The sequence below is a fragment of the Octodon degus genome, unplaced genomic scaffold (assembly GCF_000260255.1).
Source record: "Octodon degus isolate 3935 unplaced genomic scaffold, OctDeg1.0 scaffold00034, whole genome shotgun sequence".
Lineage (NCBI taxonomy): Eukaryota > Metazoa > Chordata > Mammalia > Rodentia > Octodontidae > Octodon > Octodon degus.
In genome coordinates, this window is record NW_004524610.1 from 14684307 (window position 1) to 14701544 (window position 17238).

Consider the following 17238-nt stretch of genomic DNA (forward strand, 5'->3'; position numbering starts at 1 on the left):
CTTGCCAGGCAAGCGCTTATTTTACTGAGCCATCTCCCTGGCCACTGACTTATTTCTTTCTCTAATTCCCTCCTCCTCATTTTTCTGATACACACTGAGATGAGCTAGTGCTGATGTGGGTTGCTAGCAAAGGTGAGAGTTTGCACTTCGGAGAAACATATGAGAAACTGAAGTAGCAGAAATCCCATTTTGTCATGTTACAGTAGTTTCTTTTTCCTCTTGTTTCTCAGAGAGGTCAGGAGAGAAAGCGTCTTCCTAGATCTTTTTCTCACGGCCTCTTTTCCATGAGTAGATACCAGTGTGATTTGCATTTTACAATCCTAACGTGCTGCATGTTTACAGCACTGATTATCACAGGAACAAAACGTTGTAAGACTTTAACTGGATGTGGTGGCACGTGCCTGTAATCCTAGCATTTAGGAGGCTGAGGCAGGAGGGTTGCAATGAGTTCGAGGCCAGCTTCAGCTCCAGCGTGAATTCAAGGCCAACTTGGACTGCATAGTGAGTCCCTGACTCAGAACATAACCCTGCCCCCAATTTTTACTCTTTTTCTTTGTTTTTTTTGTTTTTGTTTTTTTGTTGGTGGAACCGGGGATTGAACTCAGGCCCCTGTGCTTGCCAGGCAAGCACTTATTCCACTGAGCCATCTCCCCAGCCCCATCTTTTACTCTTAATTTGTGATGAGTCCAGGAATTGTTCAGATAGGAAGGTGGTTTCAAAAGCTGTTGATCTGAAAACTAAATCAACAGCTACTTAAAAGATAAATGGAGTGCCAGGGAAATAGCTAAAAGGCACAGTGCCTGCCTGGCAAGTGTGAGGTTGTGAGTTCTATTACACGTGATTTTATATTATAAATAAGTAAGTAAATAGATAAATGCAGTCATTTGAGGAGGGATTTTTGGTCAAACTGACTTAATTTTTTTTATCATATCAATACCTTATATGCTTTTCATATCTAATTTTAGACTCAAAGTTGTTTGCTTCAGATGTATATTCGGGAACAAATCACGTAGTCATGATTTAAATAAAACTTTATTTCTTACCTAATTCTTGTTGCAACAACCAAAGTGACACACTTAGAGACGGGGCGTGTTGCTCAGGCGTTAACACTGCTGTCTCATTAGCTGAGCTGAAATCCCCTTGAAACGCGCCTAGCGAGCTATCTCAGGGTGACGTGTTTGAATCCCCTTGCGTCCTCCTTGTCTCGACTGAGTACTCTGCTTTCTTCAGTGCCGAAGACCCGAGCAGCACTTCAAGCCCTACCTGTCGCCGGACCTGCCCAAGCGCCTGCACTACGCCAGGAACGTGCGCATCGACCGCGCGCAGCTGCTGATGCAGCGCCAGTGGCTGGCGGGCAGGTGGGTGTCCCCGCCACCCCGCCCTCCGCACAGGCGCGGTGCAGCCGCCCCACCCCTGGGGCTTTGCACCTTCCTCTTCCGGCCCTGACGCGAGGTGAGGCCGAGGCGGCCCACGCTGCCTTCACCTGGAAGAGAGCTTTGTTATCTTCCTGGTTTTCTTCAACGAGCCTTTGAGCCGGGCAGGGCGGTGCAGGCTCATACTCCATCCCAGTCCTGGGAGGCTGAGGCAGGAGGGTTGCCCAGAGGCTGGGGCCAGCCTAGGCTCTGCGCGAGACCGGCTTAGGCGCAAAAAAAGAGCTTTTTATGGGGTGAGGCCAGTGGGCTGTAATGTTTATCTCTGACTCCTACTAGTAATTTGTGTCGGTCCCTGGACCTTTATAAAATACGGGGTCTCCTGGAAGACGGAAGACGTTAGACTGCACCCCAGACACGCAGACCGTGTGAAGCCCACGGTGTCGCGGATGCCCCGTGGGTGCCAGCTGCTGCTGGGTTGTATGTCCTTGGAGACGGCTACACCAGGTGTTCCAGCACTGTCTCCTGTCATGTATTTGTTTTCTGGGTGCAGAAAGGACGAGCAGAATCGAGGTCGCGGGCGTGTCTGCCTCGCCCGGTGTGGACTGGGCCGGTAGGGGGTGGGGCAGCGTCTGAAGTCTGACAGAGTGGGTGGCAGAGGACAGGGTGTGGGCCACTGCTGTGTGCAGGGCGACAGGGCTATGTTTGTAAATCCCTTTTTCCAGTCACCTCTCCAAGGTCCCACCTGTGATCTTTCTTAAAATTATCACCAGTTTCGCTTTTATTATAGGGACAGGTTCTTACTGTCCAGTCCGGGCTGGCCTCAAGCCCGCAGCCATCCTCTTGCCTCAGCCTCCCAGGCGTTAGCGTTACAGGCTTGCATGCCACTGCACCTGCCGCTTTATTTATTTGTTTGTTTAATTTTTTTTAGCACTGTTGCGGGACACGGAGAACGCATTTGTCATGAGGAGCTGGTGCACGGACATGACACATCTAATTTTTGTTTTATGCCCCCATTCTCTGCATCTCTCGGTCCTATTACCAAGTGCAGATTTCCCGATTCCTAGTACGCGTTCTTTATTATGCGCCGTGATTAACACGGGACCCAGCCTACGCGTGAGCGCCTTCCCCCACCAGCTCCAGTTCAGCGCAGTTCTGCGCACAGCCACCAGGTGGCAGCAGCCCCTCCTGGGAGCTGAGCTTCTTGGCCTTTGCCCCTCAGAGGCTGCTGGCTCTGGGTGAGGGCCCAAGTGGAGCTTTCCTGCCTTGGAAAAGAGAAGACTGCCCAGCCAGTGGCAGGCGCCTGTAACCCCAGCCTTAGGAGGCTGAGCAGGAGGATTGCTGCGAGCTCGAGGAAGGCGACCTTCCTGCCTCAGCCTCCTAGCATTACAGGTACGCAGCACCAGGCCAAGCTCTGCATGTCCTTTATCCCAAACAGCGATGACATACAGAAGCGCAGCCCGAGGTGCCCAGGCCTGCCTGCCCACCTGGCTGCTTGTGTGGTGGCAACACCACTGGAGCCTCTTCTCCCGGGCAAGCTCCCCGCTACCCCCTCGGTGTCTGTCTGTCCCTCGGTCGCTGGAACCAGATGAGAGCCCCTTTCCACAGTGACAGCCGGTTTCTCCAATTTTATCATCGCTGTGCGTCATGCTCACCTGTCTTCTGCCAGCAGTGAGGCTTGATGACACTGTTCTGGAGAAACCAGTCATTGAAAACTGGGTGAGGATGCGCTAGAGTGCTTAGTCGTTCTTAGTGATCCTGGCGCCGGGAGGCTGCGGCAGGAGGGTCGCCGTGAGTTCCAGGCCAGCTGGGGCCACGCAGTGAGACCTTATCTCAAAACAAGCAGACAACCCAAAGGAAGGGCTGCCGTGGCCCACGGGAGGCTCAGAGTGCGGGAAGTGGTTGCGGGAGCGGCTTTCAGCTCCCTGCCTGCGCGCTGCCCAGGGCAGCCTCAGGTCTTCCCAAGCCGTCCGCCACCCTGAGCCCTGACGCCCACTGTCCTGGAAGCTGGACCCTTGGTCTCCATCCCAGGCCGCAGGAGCGCACAGGCGCAGCCCTCTCCAGACGTCTGCAGCAAGGCTTGCGGGTTTTTTTTTTTTTTTTTTTTTTTTACTGCAGTTTGGGTTTTTAATGGGTGGGTGAAGAGATGGAAATACAATAAATAGTAGGGGGTTTTTCTTCCTGAAAATAGAATTACAACTATAGGACCAACTTGAGAAAGTGGATCCAAGATTTGGTTGAAATTATTTTCTTTTAATGAGTAAACACTCTGAGGCTTTGGTAGAGAATTTAAATCCTACTTCACTTGCGTCAAATAAGTCCAGTAACCTGTGAAACTAAACGTATGTGAAATAAGAAATATATAGTTTTGTTTCATTTTGTTTTTTTGAGAAGGGGTCATGTGACATAGCCCAGGCTGGCCTTAAATTACCCACCGTCTTCCTGCCTTGGCCTCCCAAGTGCTGGGGTTACAGGCAGGCTGTAACCAAATTCTGCTAAAACTTTTTCTTCAAGACCCTAGATTTCTCACCTCTTCTTAGTATGGCTCTCCCTGGAAAACAAACAATAACTCTGTGTGTGTGCGCGCGTGTGTGTGTGTGTGTGTGTGTGTGCGTGCGTGCGTGTGTGTGTGTGTGTGTTGTGTGCTCCGGGGAGGCAGGAAGAAGAAGCAAATGAGAGAAAGTTTCTAGGTCAAGATGTTGGCAATTAGGATCTTGCTCCTTTCAGAGCCCAAGCGAGAGCTGATAGAACATGGTTGCTTTGGGAAAGTCTGGGATTATCTGTTGTTGTTTAAGCATAAGAACCAACTGTGTATAGCATTGCTGATACTGCCCAATTCGAAGATTAAGACACGAACCAGGGGGCAAAAGATGCATTAATGATGTGTGAAAAGGTATTCAAGGGACAGAGCAGCAGGTTATGCATGGGAGACTGTCCCAAAAGTTAAAAATAGAGCCTGGATTTGTGGGGTATGCTAGCTTCCCCTTTCCAAGTGTTGGGGTCAGGTGGCCCCCTATGTTCTCTTTGGGGGCAGGGGAGGGGCGGCCTCGTGACTCTGGGTCTCGCTAGGTAACAGTGTGACCTTGACCTCGCTCTGCAGCCAGGCTGGCCTCAAACTGGCTGAGAGCCTCTGCCACCGAGTTCGTTATTCCTGGTTTTACAGTGGGCTTCTAAACATTGCCACTGTAAAATATGAATCCGTCCTCTTTTCCAGCTTCAGAAGTTGATTTCCGAGGCACCCAGCGGCTGTGCAAACTCCTGTGCCAGCCAGAGGCTTCCCGCTTGCAGAGGCCTGGCTGGAGGGGGTGCAGGCGGGAGGGTGGCAGCCCTCACTTCATCTGGCGTGCAGCCTCTGCTGTTCCCCCCCGTGCACGTGCACGTGCAGGCCGGGGGAGCAGACCCGGAGTCCTCATCCTCTGGGCCCTGCCTGCTGCATGGGCCTTCTGGGTAGGAGTCCAAGCATGAAACTTGTCGCGGGTGAAGACAGTGCTGCGCGTGAGAGGAGGAAGCTGTCTGACCCAGAGGCTGGCCACGGGGCCTGTGGACCTGGTACTGAGCGGTGACTTCCTTTCTCTGCAGGACCAAGGCTAGCACCTCCTGCGGCGGCGGCACCCATGGTTACAACAACAACTTTAAGAGCATGGAGGTAAAATACTGCTGGCATTTTTAAATATTTATTTTGTTGGAACAGGGTCCTGCTGTGTAACTCAGTCTGGCCCTGAATTCGTGGTGATCCTCCTGCCTCAGCCTCCTGAGTGAGGGGCTTGCATCAGGCCTGTCAGATTGCTGATTTGAAAGGCTCATTGCCTGACAGGTTAAGCAATGTCTAAGCCTCTTGATAATGTGTGAAGAAAGCATATCTCTTTAGAAAATACATTGAAGGGGAGAATAGAAAGCAGGACAGGAAGTGGCAGAGGAGACAGAGAGCTGAAGGAAAGGAAAAGCAAAGCCAAGAAGGGGCACTGGGCCGCCTGGGGGTGCTGGCATCGGCGCACACCTTCAAACTGGGCAGAAGGGCTGGAACCACCGCGGAGACATTGGCAGGCCCAGGAGAAGGGTAACAGACTCAGCCCTGCAAATACCCAGGACCGAGGGTCCCGGGAGAAGCTCTGGTGGCCAGGTAGGTCTGAGGTGGGGGTGCTCGGCATGCTGGGGGCTGTTGGGAGGGAGCTGGAGATGCCGACCTGAGCTACAGGTGCAGTCTCCAGAGGGGAACCCTGAGTCCTAGGAGCTATTTTTATTACTGGTGTATTTCAGATACACATAATAGTCAGGTGCGCCATAGGGAATTTGTCCCTGCACGTGATCTAGCTTGCTTCCGCCTTCCCCTTGCCTCCCTCTCTTCAGCCCCTCTTCTCCTTATTTACAAAGCAATGCAATTTCCATTTTCTCCTCCTCTTCTCTTTTTTCTTGTCCCTTTTTTCCTTTCCCCCTTTCCCACCTCGTTCCCCTTGAACATTTTCTTCCCAGTTTCCAATTTCTATGATACATTTGGTCCTTATTTTCCCTTTCGGATTCTCACACCATATAGACGATGTGGTATTTACACATGTGTCCAATTTATCTCACTTAAGAGTGTGGTCGCAAGGAACACCCATTTACCTGGAAATATCTCAAGCTTATTCTTCTTTATGGCAGAACAGTCCGAATTGCATGTGAAAACCACACCTTCTTTATCCATTCGGTGGTGGACATTTGGGGTGTTGCTGGGATGTAGCTGTTACAGACTGTGTTGCTGTAAACACAGGTGTGCATATATTGCTGTGGTTTGATGCTTTTAATTGTTCTGGGAAGATGCCAAGAAGGGGAAGAGCTGGGTCAAATGGAGCCTTCAGTCTTAGTGTTTTGAGGACTCTCCACGCTGATTTCCACAGTGGCTGCACCAGTCTGCACTCCCACCAACACTGGAGCAGGTTCCTTCTCCCTGCCGCCCCTCCAGCAATTGTCACTGGCTGCTTTCTTGTTGACAGCGTTCTTTCTGGAGTGAGATGGAATCGCAGCATTGTTATGATTTGCACCTCTCAAATGACCAGTGATGTGCAACATTTTTTATATATGTATTTGCCATTTCTGCAAATAAAGACCATCGGGTCTTTAAATTTCTGGGGTCCGATTGTTCTTTATAGGTTCTCCATATTAGTCCTCTCTCCAAGGAGCAGCTGGCAAAAATTTTTCCCACACTGGGTTTCCTCTTCACTCTATTGGTGATCTTTTTTCTGTACAAAAGCCTTTTAATATGATGAGATTTCAGGTGTTGATTCTTTGTGGTATTTCCTGGGTGGTCAGCATTTTGTTCATAAAGTCTTTGCCTATAGTATCTTTAAGAGTTCTATTTTATCAAATTTAGCATTTCTGTTTTAATATGCCCTCACCTTTTATTAAAGAGGCTGTCTTTTTTTTTTGTAGAACCGGGGATTGAACTCAGGCCCTTGTGCTTGCCATGGAAGCACTTATTCTACTGAGCCATCTCCCCAGCCCTATAAAGAGGCTATCTTTTCCCATTAAAGATATTTGGCTCCTTTTTCCAGGAGGTGTTTGGAACTCTCTCTGCACCTTCTGTTGTGCTCTGTTGATCCTCAGGTCTGTTTTGGGGGCCAGTGCCATGCTGTTTTTATCATAGTAGTTTTGTGGCATAATTTTGAGTCTGGGATGGTGATGCTCCCTGACTTGCCTTTGCTCCACAAAATTGCCTTTGATATTCTAGGTCTTTTCTGGTTCCAAATGAATTTTTGGGTTGTTTTCTGTAATTCTGTGAGATATGCTACTGGTATTTTGATTAGAACTGCATTAAATCTGCATAACGATTTTGGAAATATGACCATTTTCACTGTATTGATTTCTCCTACCCAAGAACAGGGGATATCTTTCCATTTTCTTTCTTTCTTTTCATTTATGTATTTGGTACAGGGTCTCACTATGCAGCTTGGGTTTGTGGTGATCCTCCTGTTGTCAGCCTCCCCAGTGCTGGGATTACAAGCATGTGCCACCACGCCTGGACTCGGTCACCAGCTCAGTGTGCCCCAGAGGCAGGGCCAGTGAGGCATGCAGCACCAGGGATAGAACCCTGGTCCCTGTGCTTCCCAACGCAGGTGCTTAGGCTACTGAGCCTTCTTGCCAGCCCTTATCTTTCCATTTTCTGATGTCCTCTTCAAGTCTCCTTTTTGACAGTACTGTAGTTTTCAATGTAGATGTCTTTTACTTTCTTCGTTAGAGTGATTCCTAGGTATTTCATCTCTTTTTTTGGCTGCCATTTTATGGAAGGTGTTATCTCCTTGATTTCTCTTTCAATGAATTTGTTATCTGTGTGTAGGAATGGTATTGGTTTTTGAGTGCTGAGTTTATATCCAGCTGGGCTACTAAATTTAGGTATTAAACCTGTAAGTCTTTTTGTGAAGCTTCTGAGGTCTTCTACATAGAGAATCATGCATCCATAAAAATGATAATTTAACTTCTACCTTTCCTATCTTCTTTCCTTTTATTTCTTTGTCTTTTCTAATTTCTCTGGCTAAGGATTCCAGAACTATATTGAATAAAAGTAGTGATGATGGACATCCTTGTCTTGTTCCTGATTTCAGAGTGAAAGCTTTCAGCTTTTGTCCATTTAGTCTGATGTTGGCTGTTGATTTGTCATAGATGGCTTTTTGTCAGACAAAATGAAAAGAATCGATTCCAAATTTCTATAGGGTTTTTATCATGAATGGATGTTGGACTTTGTCAAATACATTTTCTGCATCTGTTGAGGTGATCATAGTGTTTCTGTCCTTTGTGTGTCTTTCTAGGTCAAGTAATTTTTTTTTCCTGTATTTAGGGAAGGGTCTATGGGGTGTTCAGGTTCTCACTACTAGATGGGACTCATAGTGATCCGCCTGTTTACTGCCTCCCAAGAGCTGGGATTACAGGTGTGTGTCACCATGCCCAGTCTCAGTTGCCACCTCAGCATGCCTGGGGTGGGCCTAGCATAGCAGGCCCAGGGATTGAACCCCAGGGCCTTTTGTCTGCTTAAGCAGGCACTTTAATCTGCTGAGCTATTTAGCTGGCTCCTTGGTGTGTCAGTGTGGCATATTACATTTATTAATTTGCATATGTTGAAACATCTCTGCATCCCTGGAATGAATCCTACATGGTCATGGTGTATAATCTTCTTGGTGTTTGTCAATATCTTATTAAGGATTTTTACATCTGTGTTCATTAGGGAGATTAACCCATAGTTCTCTTTTTTGGTTGGATCTTTCTTTGCTTTTCATATCAGGGTAATGCTTGCTTCCAGGAATGAATTTGCGAGTACTGCTTCCTTTTTTATTTCATTAAAGAGTTTGAGAAGTCATGGTATTAGATCTTCTCTAAATTTCATGTAGAATTCAGCAGTGACTCCATCGTATAATGGATGGCAGTGAATCCAGCTTATAATCCAACTTATGATATAAGTTTGTAATTATATCTTGAGGTTTTTTGTTGTTGTTGTTGTTGTTGTTTTGTTTTGTATTTTGGCAGAACCAGGGGTTGAACTCAGGCCCTTGCGCTTATCAGGCAAGTGCTTATTCTACTGAGCCATCTCCCTGGTCCCTTCAGTTTCATTGACTGATACTGGCTTATTAAGAATTTTTATATCTTCTTGATTCAGCTTTAGTGATTGTACATATGTAGGAATATGCCCTTTTTTTTCCTGTGTTTTTAATCTTACTAGAATAGAAGTTCCTAAAGTAGGTATTGTTGCTTTTCTGGATTTCTGTAGGATCTGTTGTGATTTTATCCTTTTTATTCCTAATTGCTTGAATTAGAGTATCTTTTTCCCTCCTTTTGGGAAGGGTTGGTAAGGGTTTGTCAATTTCACTTACTATTTCTATGAACCTACTCTCCATTTTATTCTTTTTTTAAAAAAATGTTATGTATTGGGTGCAGGATCTCACTATGCAGTTTGGACTCGTAGTGATCCTCTTGTTTTCAGCCTCCCCAGCACTGGGATTATGAACATGTGCCACCACACCCAGTGAGGCTCAGGGAGCCTGGGGGTAGGACTGGAGCCGCAGCAGCATGTGGTGCTATTGAACCCCAGCCCTTGTACTTGCCTCAGCAGGAGCTTAGTCCACTTAGTCCGCTGAGCTGTCTCGCTGGCCCTTTAGTCTTTTAAAAATAGGTTTTCAAGGGCCAACCAAATAGCTCAGTGGATTAAAGCACCTGCAAGCAGGCACAGGGGCCAGGGGTTGGATCCCTGGGGCCTGCCACGCCAGCCCTGCCGCTGGGGCGCACTGAGGCTGTAATTGAGACTGGGCGTGGTGGCATGCACTTGTAATCCCAGCTCTTGGGAGGCTGTAAAAAGGAGGATCACTATGAGTCTGATCTAGACCCTGAACACCCTGTAGACCCTTCCCTAAAATACCAATAAATAAATAAATAAATAAATAAAAAGATAGACTTTCAATATGCAGTTCAGGCTGGTGTGTACCACTACTCCCGTGATTCATTCATTTTTTATATTGTTTTCTTAGTCTGTATTGCATTAATTTCTGCTCCGATCTTTGTAAGTTCCTCCCTCATGATGTTGGGGCTTGAGTTGCTCTTTTCTAGAAGACTGGGGTTCAATATTACTTTGTTTAGTTGAGTTTGATCTATTTTTTCTGACATAGGAATATACTACTATACATGCTTTGAAAGACGGCTTTCCTTGTAGCCCATCAGTTCTGGTATATTGTGTTGGCATTATTATTATTTCATTACAGAGACTGTCCAAGTTCTTCCTTAATACCATCTGGGATCCACTGGTTGTTCAGGAGTGTGTTATTTCATTTCCATGTGTTCATGCAGTTCTTGTGTGGTGGTTTGGTTTTTTTTTTTGCTATTGATTTTCAGTGTTATTGCACTATGGTCTGATAATACGTAGAGGATAATTTCACTTTCTCTTCATTTGCATGTGCATGTTCTATAAGGTAATAATACATGGTCTAATTCAGAAAAGGTCTTCTGGGCCACTGAGAAGAGTGTGTCCTATCATGTTATGGGCTGGAACATTCTGTAGACATCTAACTCTATGTTTTGTTCAGTTCTGGTATTTCTTTGTTAATTTTTTGTCTAGTTGATCTAGTTATTTGTGACAGTGGGGTACTAAGTTCCTCCGGTGCAACTGTGTTAGTGCCTATTTGATTTTCACCTCTGTTAATGTTTGTTTTATATAGTGGGATATGCTAGTATTTAGAGTTTTAGCTCACCTTGTAGCCCAGACTGGCCTCCGACTCACAGCAATCGTGTTGCCTCAGCCTGCTGAGAGCTGGGGTTACAGATGTGCACCACTGTGCCCCGCAAGTTTTAAGATGATTGTGCAGGGTGTTATCAATCTGGACTGGGGTTTGTTTTCTTTTAGGGGTTGAAATTTGTCCCTCCAACTCTCTTCGACTTGAGGGTTTGTGTTGAGAATTCTGCTATGATTCTGATGGATGTTCTTTTATATTTGTGTCTTTTTCTCTTACAGTTTTTAATAATTTGTTTTTCTGTTGAATTTATGGAATATTGACTTTATATGCCTTGCTGTAGTTTTTTCCAATTCTGGGTAATTGGAGCTCTAAATACCTCATTTACTGTGTGTCAAGTTCTTTTTTTTTTTTTTTTTTTTTTGCTTGAGAAGTTTTCAGCCACTGGAATAATTTTTTTTTTTTTAATGTCATGTGCACTATCTCCTGCTTTTCATTTATTCCTATTAATCTTATACTATTCTTCTTTGCATCACTGAGTGGCTGTTGGATGGATATTTGTGGTCTCTTGCTATTTTTTTTAAATGTATTTAGTACGGGGTCTCCAGGGTCTCACCACACACATCACACGCATCATGGTCCTCCTGTTTTCAGCCTCCCAAGTGCTGGGATGACAGCCAGATGCCCAGTCTCAATTGCTGTCTCAGCAGGCCACAGGGCTGGGGCCCCCATGGCAGGCTGTCCCTTGCTACTTTTAAGAAATCTTTCTTTAGATGAATACTAACTGTGATCCTGTCTTCTCTGTCTGACTCTCTGTCCTCACATGGGCTCACTTGGCTGCATAGACTTTCAGCGGAATTTTCAGTCTCCCGCATCTCTGTTTGAAAATGTCTCACGGATCCCACTTCTGACCTGTGCTGGGCGAGGCCCTCCCGCAGAGGCTGCCTCTCTGCTGCTCACACGCCCTCATCTTCCAGGATCTCCTCAGAAACTATTTACCAGGCACGGACCTTGGTGAGATCCTTAGAGATGCAGTGTGGTAACGTTCAGGCGCCAGATGTGGACGCTGCTCTCTGGAGGTGTGGAGAAAAGGAGCCACTGGGAGAGAGCTGGTGCAGGGGCTGTGGCGGGGAGGAGCGAAAAGCAAGAGCCCGAGGAGAAGAAAAACTCCTGAGAAGCCCGTGAAGGAGGTGCCCAGAGGCTGCCCCAGGCCGAGCGTCCTGCTTTCCGCAGTCTCACTGTCTGATCTAGTTCCATTTAGTGCACACCCATACCCACAAAGCCACACCCACACCCACACACTCACAGCCACATAGCCACACACCCACACACCCACACAGGCGCACACACAGGAGCACATATGTGTCGCACACTCCCTTCCTAACAGAAGAATGTAGATGAGGCTCTTCCTGAACACGCTGCCTCTTCCCACTGTCAGGGCGGGTTCTACCTTTTTGTAAATATCTGGAACTTCTCTGGAAACACATTCTTCTGTTAGTGTGCTGTATCACAGTGCAGTTCACAAGTGCCAAAAACCCCCCATGCCTGCAGTTCATTAGTAGTTATCTTAGAGAAATAAAAATTATGTGAGCTTGTAAGTAAAAAAGAATGCTTCTCTATGTCTGATACTTCTACTTGATTACAATCTTAAATAATTAGGCTTGGGGCCAGGGAGATGGCTCAGTGGAATAAGTGCTTTCCTGGCAAGTGCAAGGGCCTGAGTTCAATCCCTGGTTCCACAAAAAAAAAAGTATAAAGTGAGCATTAATTGATTAGAAATCAAAAGACTCAGGTCTCAGCCAGGTGTGGCACTGCGTGCCTATAATCTCAGAACTCAGGAGCCTGAGGTGGGGGACTGCCATAAGTTCAAGGCCCATCTGGGCCACATAGTGAGTTTAGAGCCCTTTGTCCTGAGCCCCTGTCGGGGAGAGGGGGAAAAAGCTACAACAAAAATTTCGGTCTCTTTACCAAACGCTGTGCAAAACATCTTTGAGCAATGGAATGGCCAGTAAGGCAAGGGCGGGTGGCGCTATTCAGAGACTCACAGGTGCGTTCTATCCAGATGTGCCAGAGTGAGGCTGGTGCGCTCCGTCTGCTCTTTCATGTCCCCCTAGAAAATGAAGCAGCTGGAGATAGAAATGGACACAGTATGTTGTATTTGATTGGCATTGCGAAGTCACGGGGGAGGGATTTAGTTTTTTGCTTGTTTCTCTTTTTTGTGCAGAGTCTTACTACACAGCTCCAGCTTGTAGTGATCCTCCTGTTTTCAGCTTTTCTAGTGCTGGGATTACAGGCGTGCGCCATCACACCCAGACTCAATCACTGGCTCAACACACCAGGATTGGGGCCGGGGACAGGGCTGGGCCCAGCATGGCATGTGGTCCCAGGGATCTGACCCCAGCCCCTGGACTTGCCAAAGCAGGCACTTAGTCCACTGAGCTATGTCACCAGCCCTAAAGGATTTAAAAATAATTTTCAAATCTGAAGAGAAATCCTTATCCTAGGTGTAGTGGGACAGGTCTCTAATCCCAGCACTTGGGAGGCTGAGGCAGGAGGACTGCTGTGATTTTGAGGCCAGCCTGGGCTACAAAGTAAGTTTAAGGCCAGCCTGAGCTACATAGTGAAATGCTGTCTTAAAAACAAACAAAACAAAATAAAAAACTGAAACTAAAACAAAACAATAAAAAATCCTCATAAATGTCTAAGGTCTAAGACACTGACAGGAGAGTTGTCACTGGAGATAACTTTGTACTTGTCTCCTCTCCACATACCTGTGGGTGTAGGTAGCTGCCTATGAATAGTAATATGACCATTTCTCCTAGGCCATGTTCTTGGCTCATGGATCCAGTTTTAAAGAGAAAATGGAAGTTGAACCATTTGAAAATATTGAACTCTATAATCTAATGTGTGGTAAGTATAGACGAATACATTCACAAATGAAGGCAGATAGTTTTCAAGAGTGAATTCTTTTCACTTTACTAGAAATGATAAGCTTTAGATTTTTAGAAAAGCAAGTTTTTCTATTCATAGCTAAATGATAATTTAAGAAAATTTAGAAAAACCTTAAACTTCTGACTTTTCAAGCTAGGATAAACATGGCTAAAAACACAAGGTTTTTGTTAGTTTGTTTGTTTTTTGAGATGGAGTTTTGCCATGTAGCTGAGGCGAGGCTTGAACTCATGGCAACCTTCCTGCTTCAGCCTCCTCAGTGCTGGGATTATAGTTGTGCACACCACATGTGGCAGAACCAGTGTATGCTTAACTGAGGTGATCATGGAAGCAACGAAGCTCTCGGGGGAGCAGAGGGGATGCATGGCAGTTCCGGTGGCTGGTCTGTGGGGACTCTCCAAAGTGGACGGCTCACATGTGGAGATCGCCCCAAAAGTCAGGGAGCTGACTGGCTTCTGCAGTCAGTGCTGGAGTGCGTTACAGTAGGGCTTAGGAGAGGAACATGAGAGTAGGGTTGTTTCTGTTTCCTATGTGACAGCTGTTGCCTTTTAAATTTATTTTTTTTGAGACAGAGTCTCACGCTGTAGCTCAGGTTGGCCTTAAACTAGCTTATGGAGCCCAGGCTGGCCTCAAACTGAGAGAGACCCTCCTGCCTCAGCCTCTTCAGTGATGGCCTTGCAGGCACGTGCCACACACCCGGCTGCTGCCTTCTAATTTAATGCTGTTTTGATCGTACTTCTTTTCAACCAGATCTCCTCCGCATTCAGCCCGCACCAAACAATGGCACCCACGGTAGCCTGAACCATCTTCTGAAGGTGCCTTTCTACGAGCCGTCCCATCCAGAGGAAGTGACCAAGCTGTCTGCTTGTGGCTTTACTGCCTCTGTGCCCACAGACAACCTGCACTGCTCCTGCCCTCAGCTAGAGGTGAGGAGCACCTTTACGCGTCCACCAGAACGTGAGGCGGTGAGCGAGTTTCTCCGAGGGCAGCTGTCCGTCAGGGCTGTGTCCCGGCTGGGGCACTTACTGCGGGAACATACATGGCTTGGCACGCTGTGGTGGTACCCTGCTGTAGTCCCAGCACTGGGGAGGCTGAGGCAGGAGGATTGCTGCAAGTTTGAGGCCAGCCTTGATTACAAAGTGAGCTCAAGGCCAGCCTCCACTGCATAGCAAGACTGTCTCAAAAAGACCAAAAGAGAGAGAGATAGAGATAGAGAGAGAGAGAGAGAGAGAGAGAGAGAGAGAGAGAGAGAGAGAGAGGCATGGTTTTTTTGAGCTTTATCTGGAAGTGGAGATTATATTATCTATACTGTAAGATAAGTGCATGAATATAATTTGTACATTGGGAAGTACAGTTTGAGAAAGAACTATGCATTCCATTGTGAGCTAATTGTTCTTAGCAATTCAAAATATGAACGTTGGAGCTCTCTTTGATTGCCCTCATAAACTAATCCCCTTACCCTTTAAAAATCAGACAGCTGGCCCTGCGCCACCATTACGGGAGGGTGAGGAGACTGGAGCCTGGTGAGGCTGGGCTGGCACTGAGGGTCCTCCTGGGTAGTGGTGAAGGATCGTTATCAGGCATATCTGTTTGAGCAGCAGTCGACCCTGAGCAGATCTTTCTAGTACATCAGGCCCTGGGCAGAGTTCAGACGTAGGGCTTCAGATTCAGGGTGCTCTGAACAAAGTCCACTTCCAGTGGGAGGATCCCTAGAGCAAGAGTAAGCACAGGAGTTGAAAAGTACAGGGGGCAGCGGCACCGTGAGAATCAGAGCACCCTGGGGGCTTTAGGATGGCACAATGAAACTGGAGCCCAGTTATCAGAAGACCAGGAAACTAGAGGGACTGTCAGCCACATTTGATGCCAAGTTGAACAGGTGATTGTAAAGCTCAGTTACCACCTGCTCCAGAAGGTAAAAATGCTTTCTCATTGGGAAGGATTGGCCCTGGCTTCACACACTTTCATCTTCAAAATAACCTTACATGCAGGTGTAAATAAGTTTTCAACCAAAAGAGATTTTTAAGGGAGAAAAGTCTAGTAAAACTTCTCAAAAATGGTAAATCCCCAGCAAAGATCAGAGTAGGGTTGTTGTGAGGTTCCTACATACCTTCCACATAACCCCCTTGGCTTTCTGCCTGCTACTCCATGGGCTCACTGGGACTGCAGTAAAAAATAAGAATAAACAAGGGCTTTTATTTCACATTTAAGAGACAAAGGAGGACTCAGAGAAATAAGTTAAGTTGCCCAAGGTTATAGAAGCTTGGTCGACAGACTGCAAGCCCAGGGTTCTTCCCAGTAAGGAATGCCTCTGTCCGCTTAGCATGGTCCCACACACAGCGCCCTCGTCAGGTGAGGGCGGATGGAAATGCACTCTCGGCTCTGGCCTCTGCTCCCTAGCAGAGCTTGGGGAATGGCGTGCACACCCAAGCGTCGGGAAGCACTGAGACGTGGCTGTCTGTCTGTGCTGCTTTCCCACACTTGCAGCAACATCCCCGACCCCTCCAACTTAGAGAGGTGGGGGCTGCTTGGCTCGCAGCCTTAGGGGACCCGTCTGTCGTGGCTTTGTGCCAAGGTAGAGGCAGCATGGTGGGAGGGCGCAGGTGAGGAAGTCTGCTCACGCCATGGTGGCTAGGAAGCGAGGGAGGGGGCCAGGGACAAGAGCCCAGACCTCCAGGCCACACCCCCGGGGTCCACCTCCTCGAGGCCCCTGTCACCTGGCAGCACATATAACTACTGAACTCATCAGTGGATGAATCTACTGGTGAACAAAGCACTCCCGTGATCCAATCTCTTTCCAAAACATGTGTTGCAGGAGACATTTTAGATGTAAACCAGAACAGACCTCTGGCCCACATGGGCCCATCTCATCTCATTATGCAAAATGCTTTTAATTCATTTCTAAGAACTGCCAAATTCTTAACCATTCCAACACTACTAAGTGGCCAAGTTCAAAGTCTCTTCTGAGATTCAGGCCAACTTTTAGATGTAAGCGCCTATAAAAATCAAGAAGAGAGTTATAATGGCTAGGATAAAAGTTCCTATTCCAAAGGAGAGACATAGAAAGAGACAGGAACGGAACCAAAGCAGGACCAAAGCCCTGGAGGGCAAACATTAAATCGTGTAGTTCCATGTCCAGGACCTGAGCCAGGATGCAGTGAGATTAAACTTCAAAGGATTGGGCTGGGGAGATAGCTCAGCAGTACAGGTGCCTACCTGGCAAGCACATGGTTCTGAGTTTGATCCCCAGTACCCCCCACCAAAAAAAATCAAAGGGCTTTGACAGCTTCACCCTATGACCTTGCTAGTTCTGACCCACCTAGCCTCTCGCTTGGGCTGTCTCCTCTTGCTGCCTGAAACTTTCTCTGGCCGATGTTCTGCATCCCTGGCCTCTCTGTTCCGAGGTCTCCACAGGCCTCTCAGCTTCACTCTCACAGCTGCATTCACTGCCCTCTCAGAGGGGCACACTGGCTGGGCTGCCAGGGCTGCTTCAGAAGTCTTGATGCCTAATGAATGCCAAATCTCTTCTCAAGTGAAAGGCTTATCCTTTTGCATCTGTAAGCCTGTGATGGATGTGGTCTTCCTGATTCTTAGGTGCCTTCAAGCCATTTTTCCTATTATCTTGGTGGAAAGTACTTGGCTTCTTTTTGATGCTAATCTTTTCAGCAGCCATGGTGTCAGTCCTCTGCCCCAAATATGCAGGCATGTGCTTTTTTCTGGGCAGTCTTTGTATCATTTGG

The 17238-nt window shown here is 47.3% G+C and overlaps 1 protein-coding gene across 1 annotated transcript in view; it reads left to right on the forward strand.

The window, feature by feature from the left end:
• Window positions 1-17238, forward strand: part of Enpp3 (ectonucleotide pyrophosphatase/phosphodiesterase 3) — an 80362-nt gene that overhangs the window by 41581 nt on the left and 21543 nt on the right. Inside the window, exons 15-18 of the mRNA XM_023714282.1 lie at window positions 1231-1358; window positions 4950-5016; window positions 13375-13462; window positions 14252-14427. Of these exons, the coding sequence (XP_023570050.1) occupies window positions 1231-1358; window positions 4950-5016; window positions 13375-13462; window positions 14252-14427 (459 nt within the window). The remainder of the gene's footprint in view (window positions 1-1230; window positions 1359-4949; window positions 5017-13374; window positions 13463-14251; window positions 14428-17238) is intronic.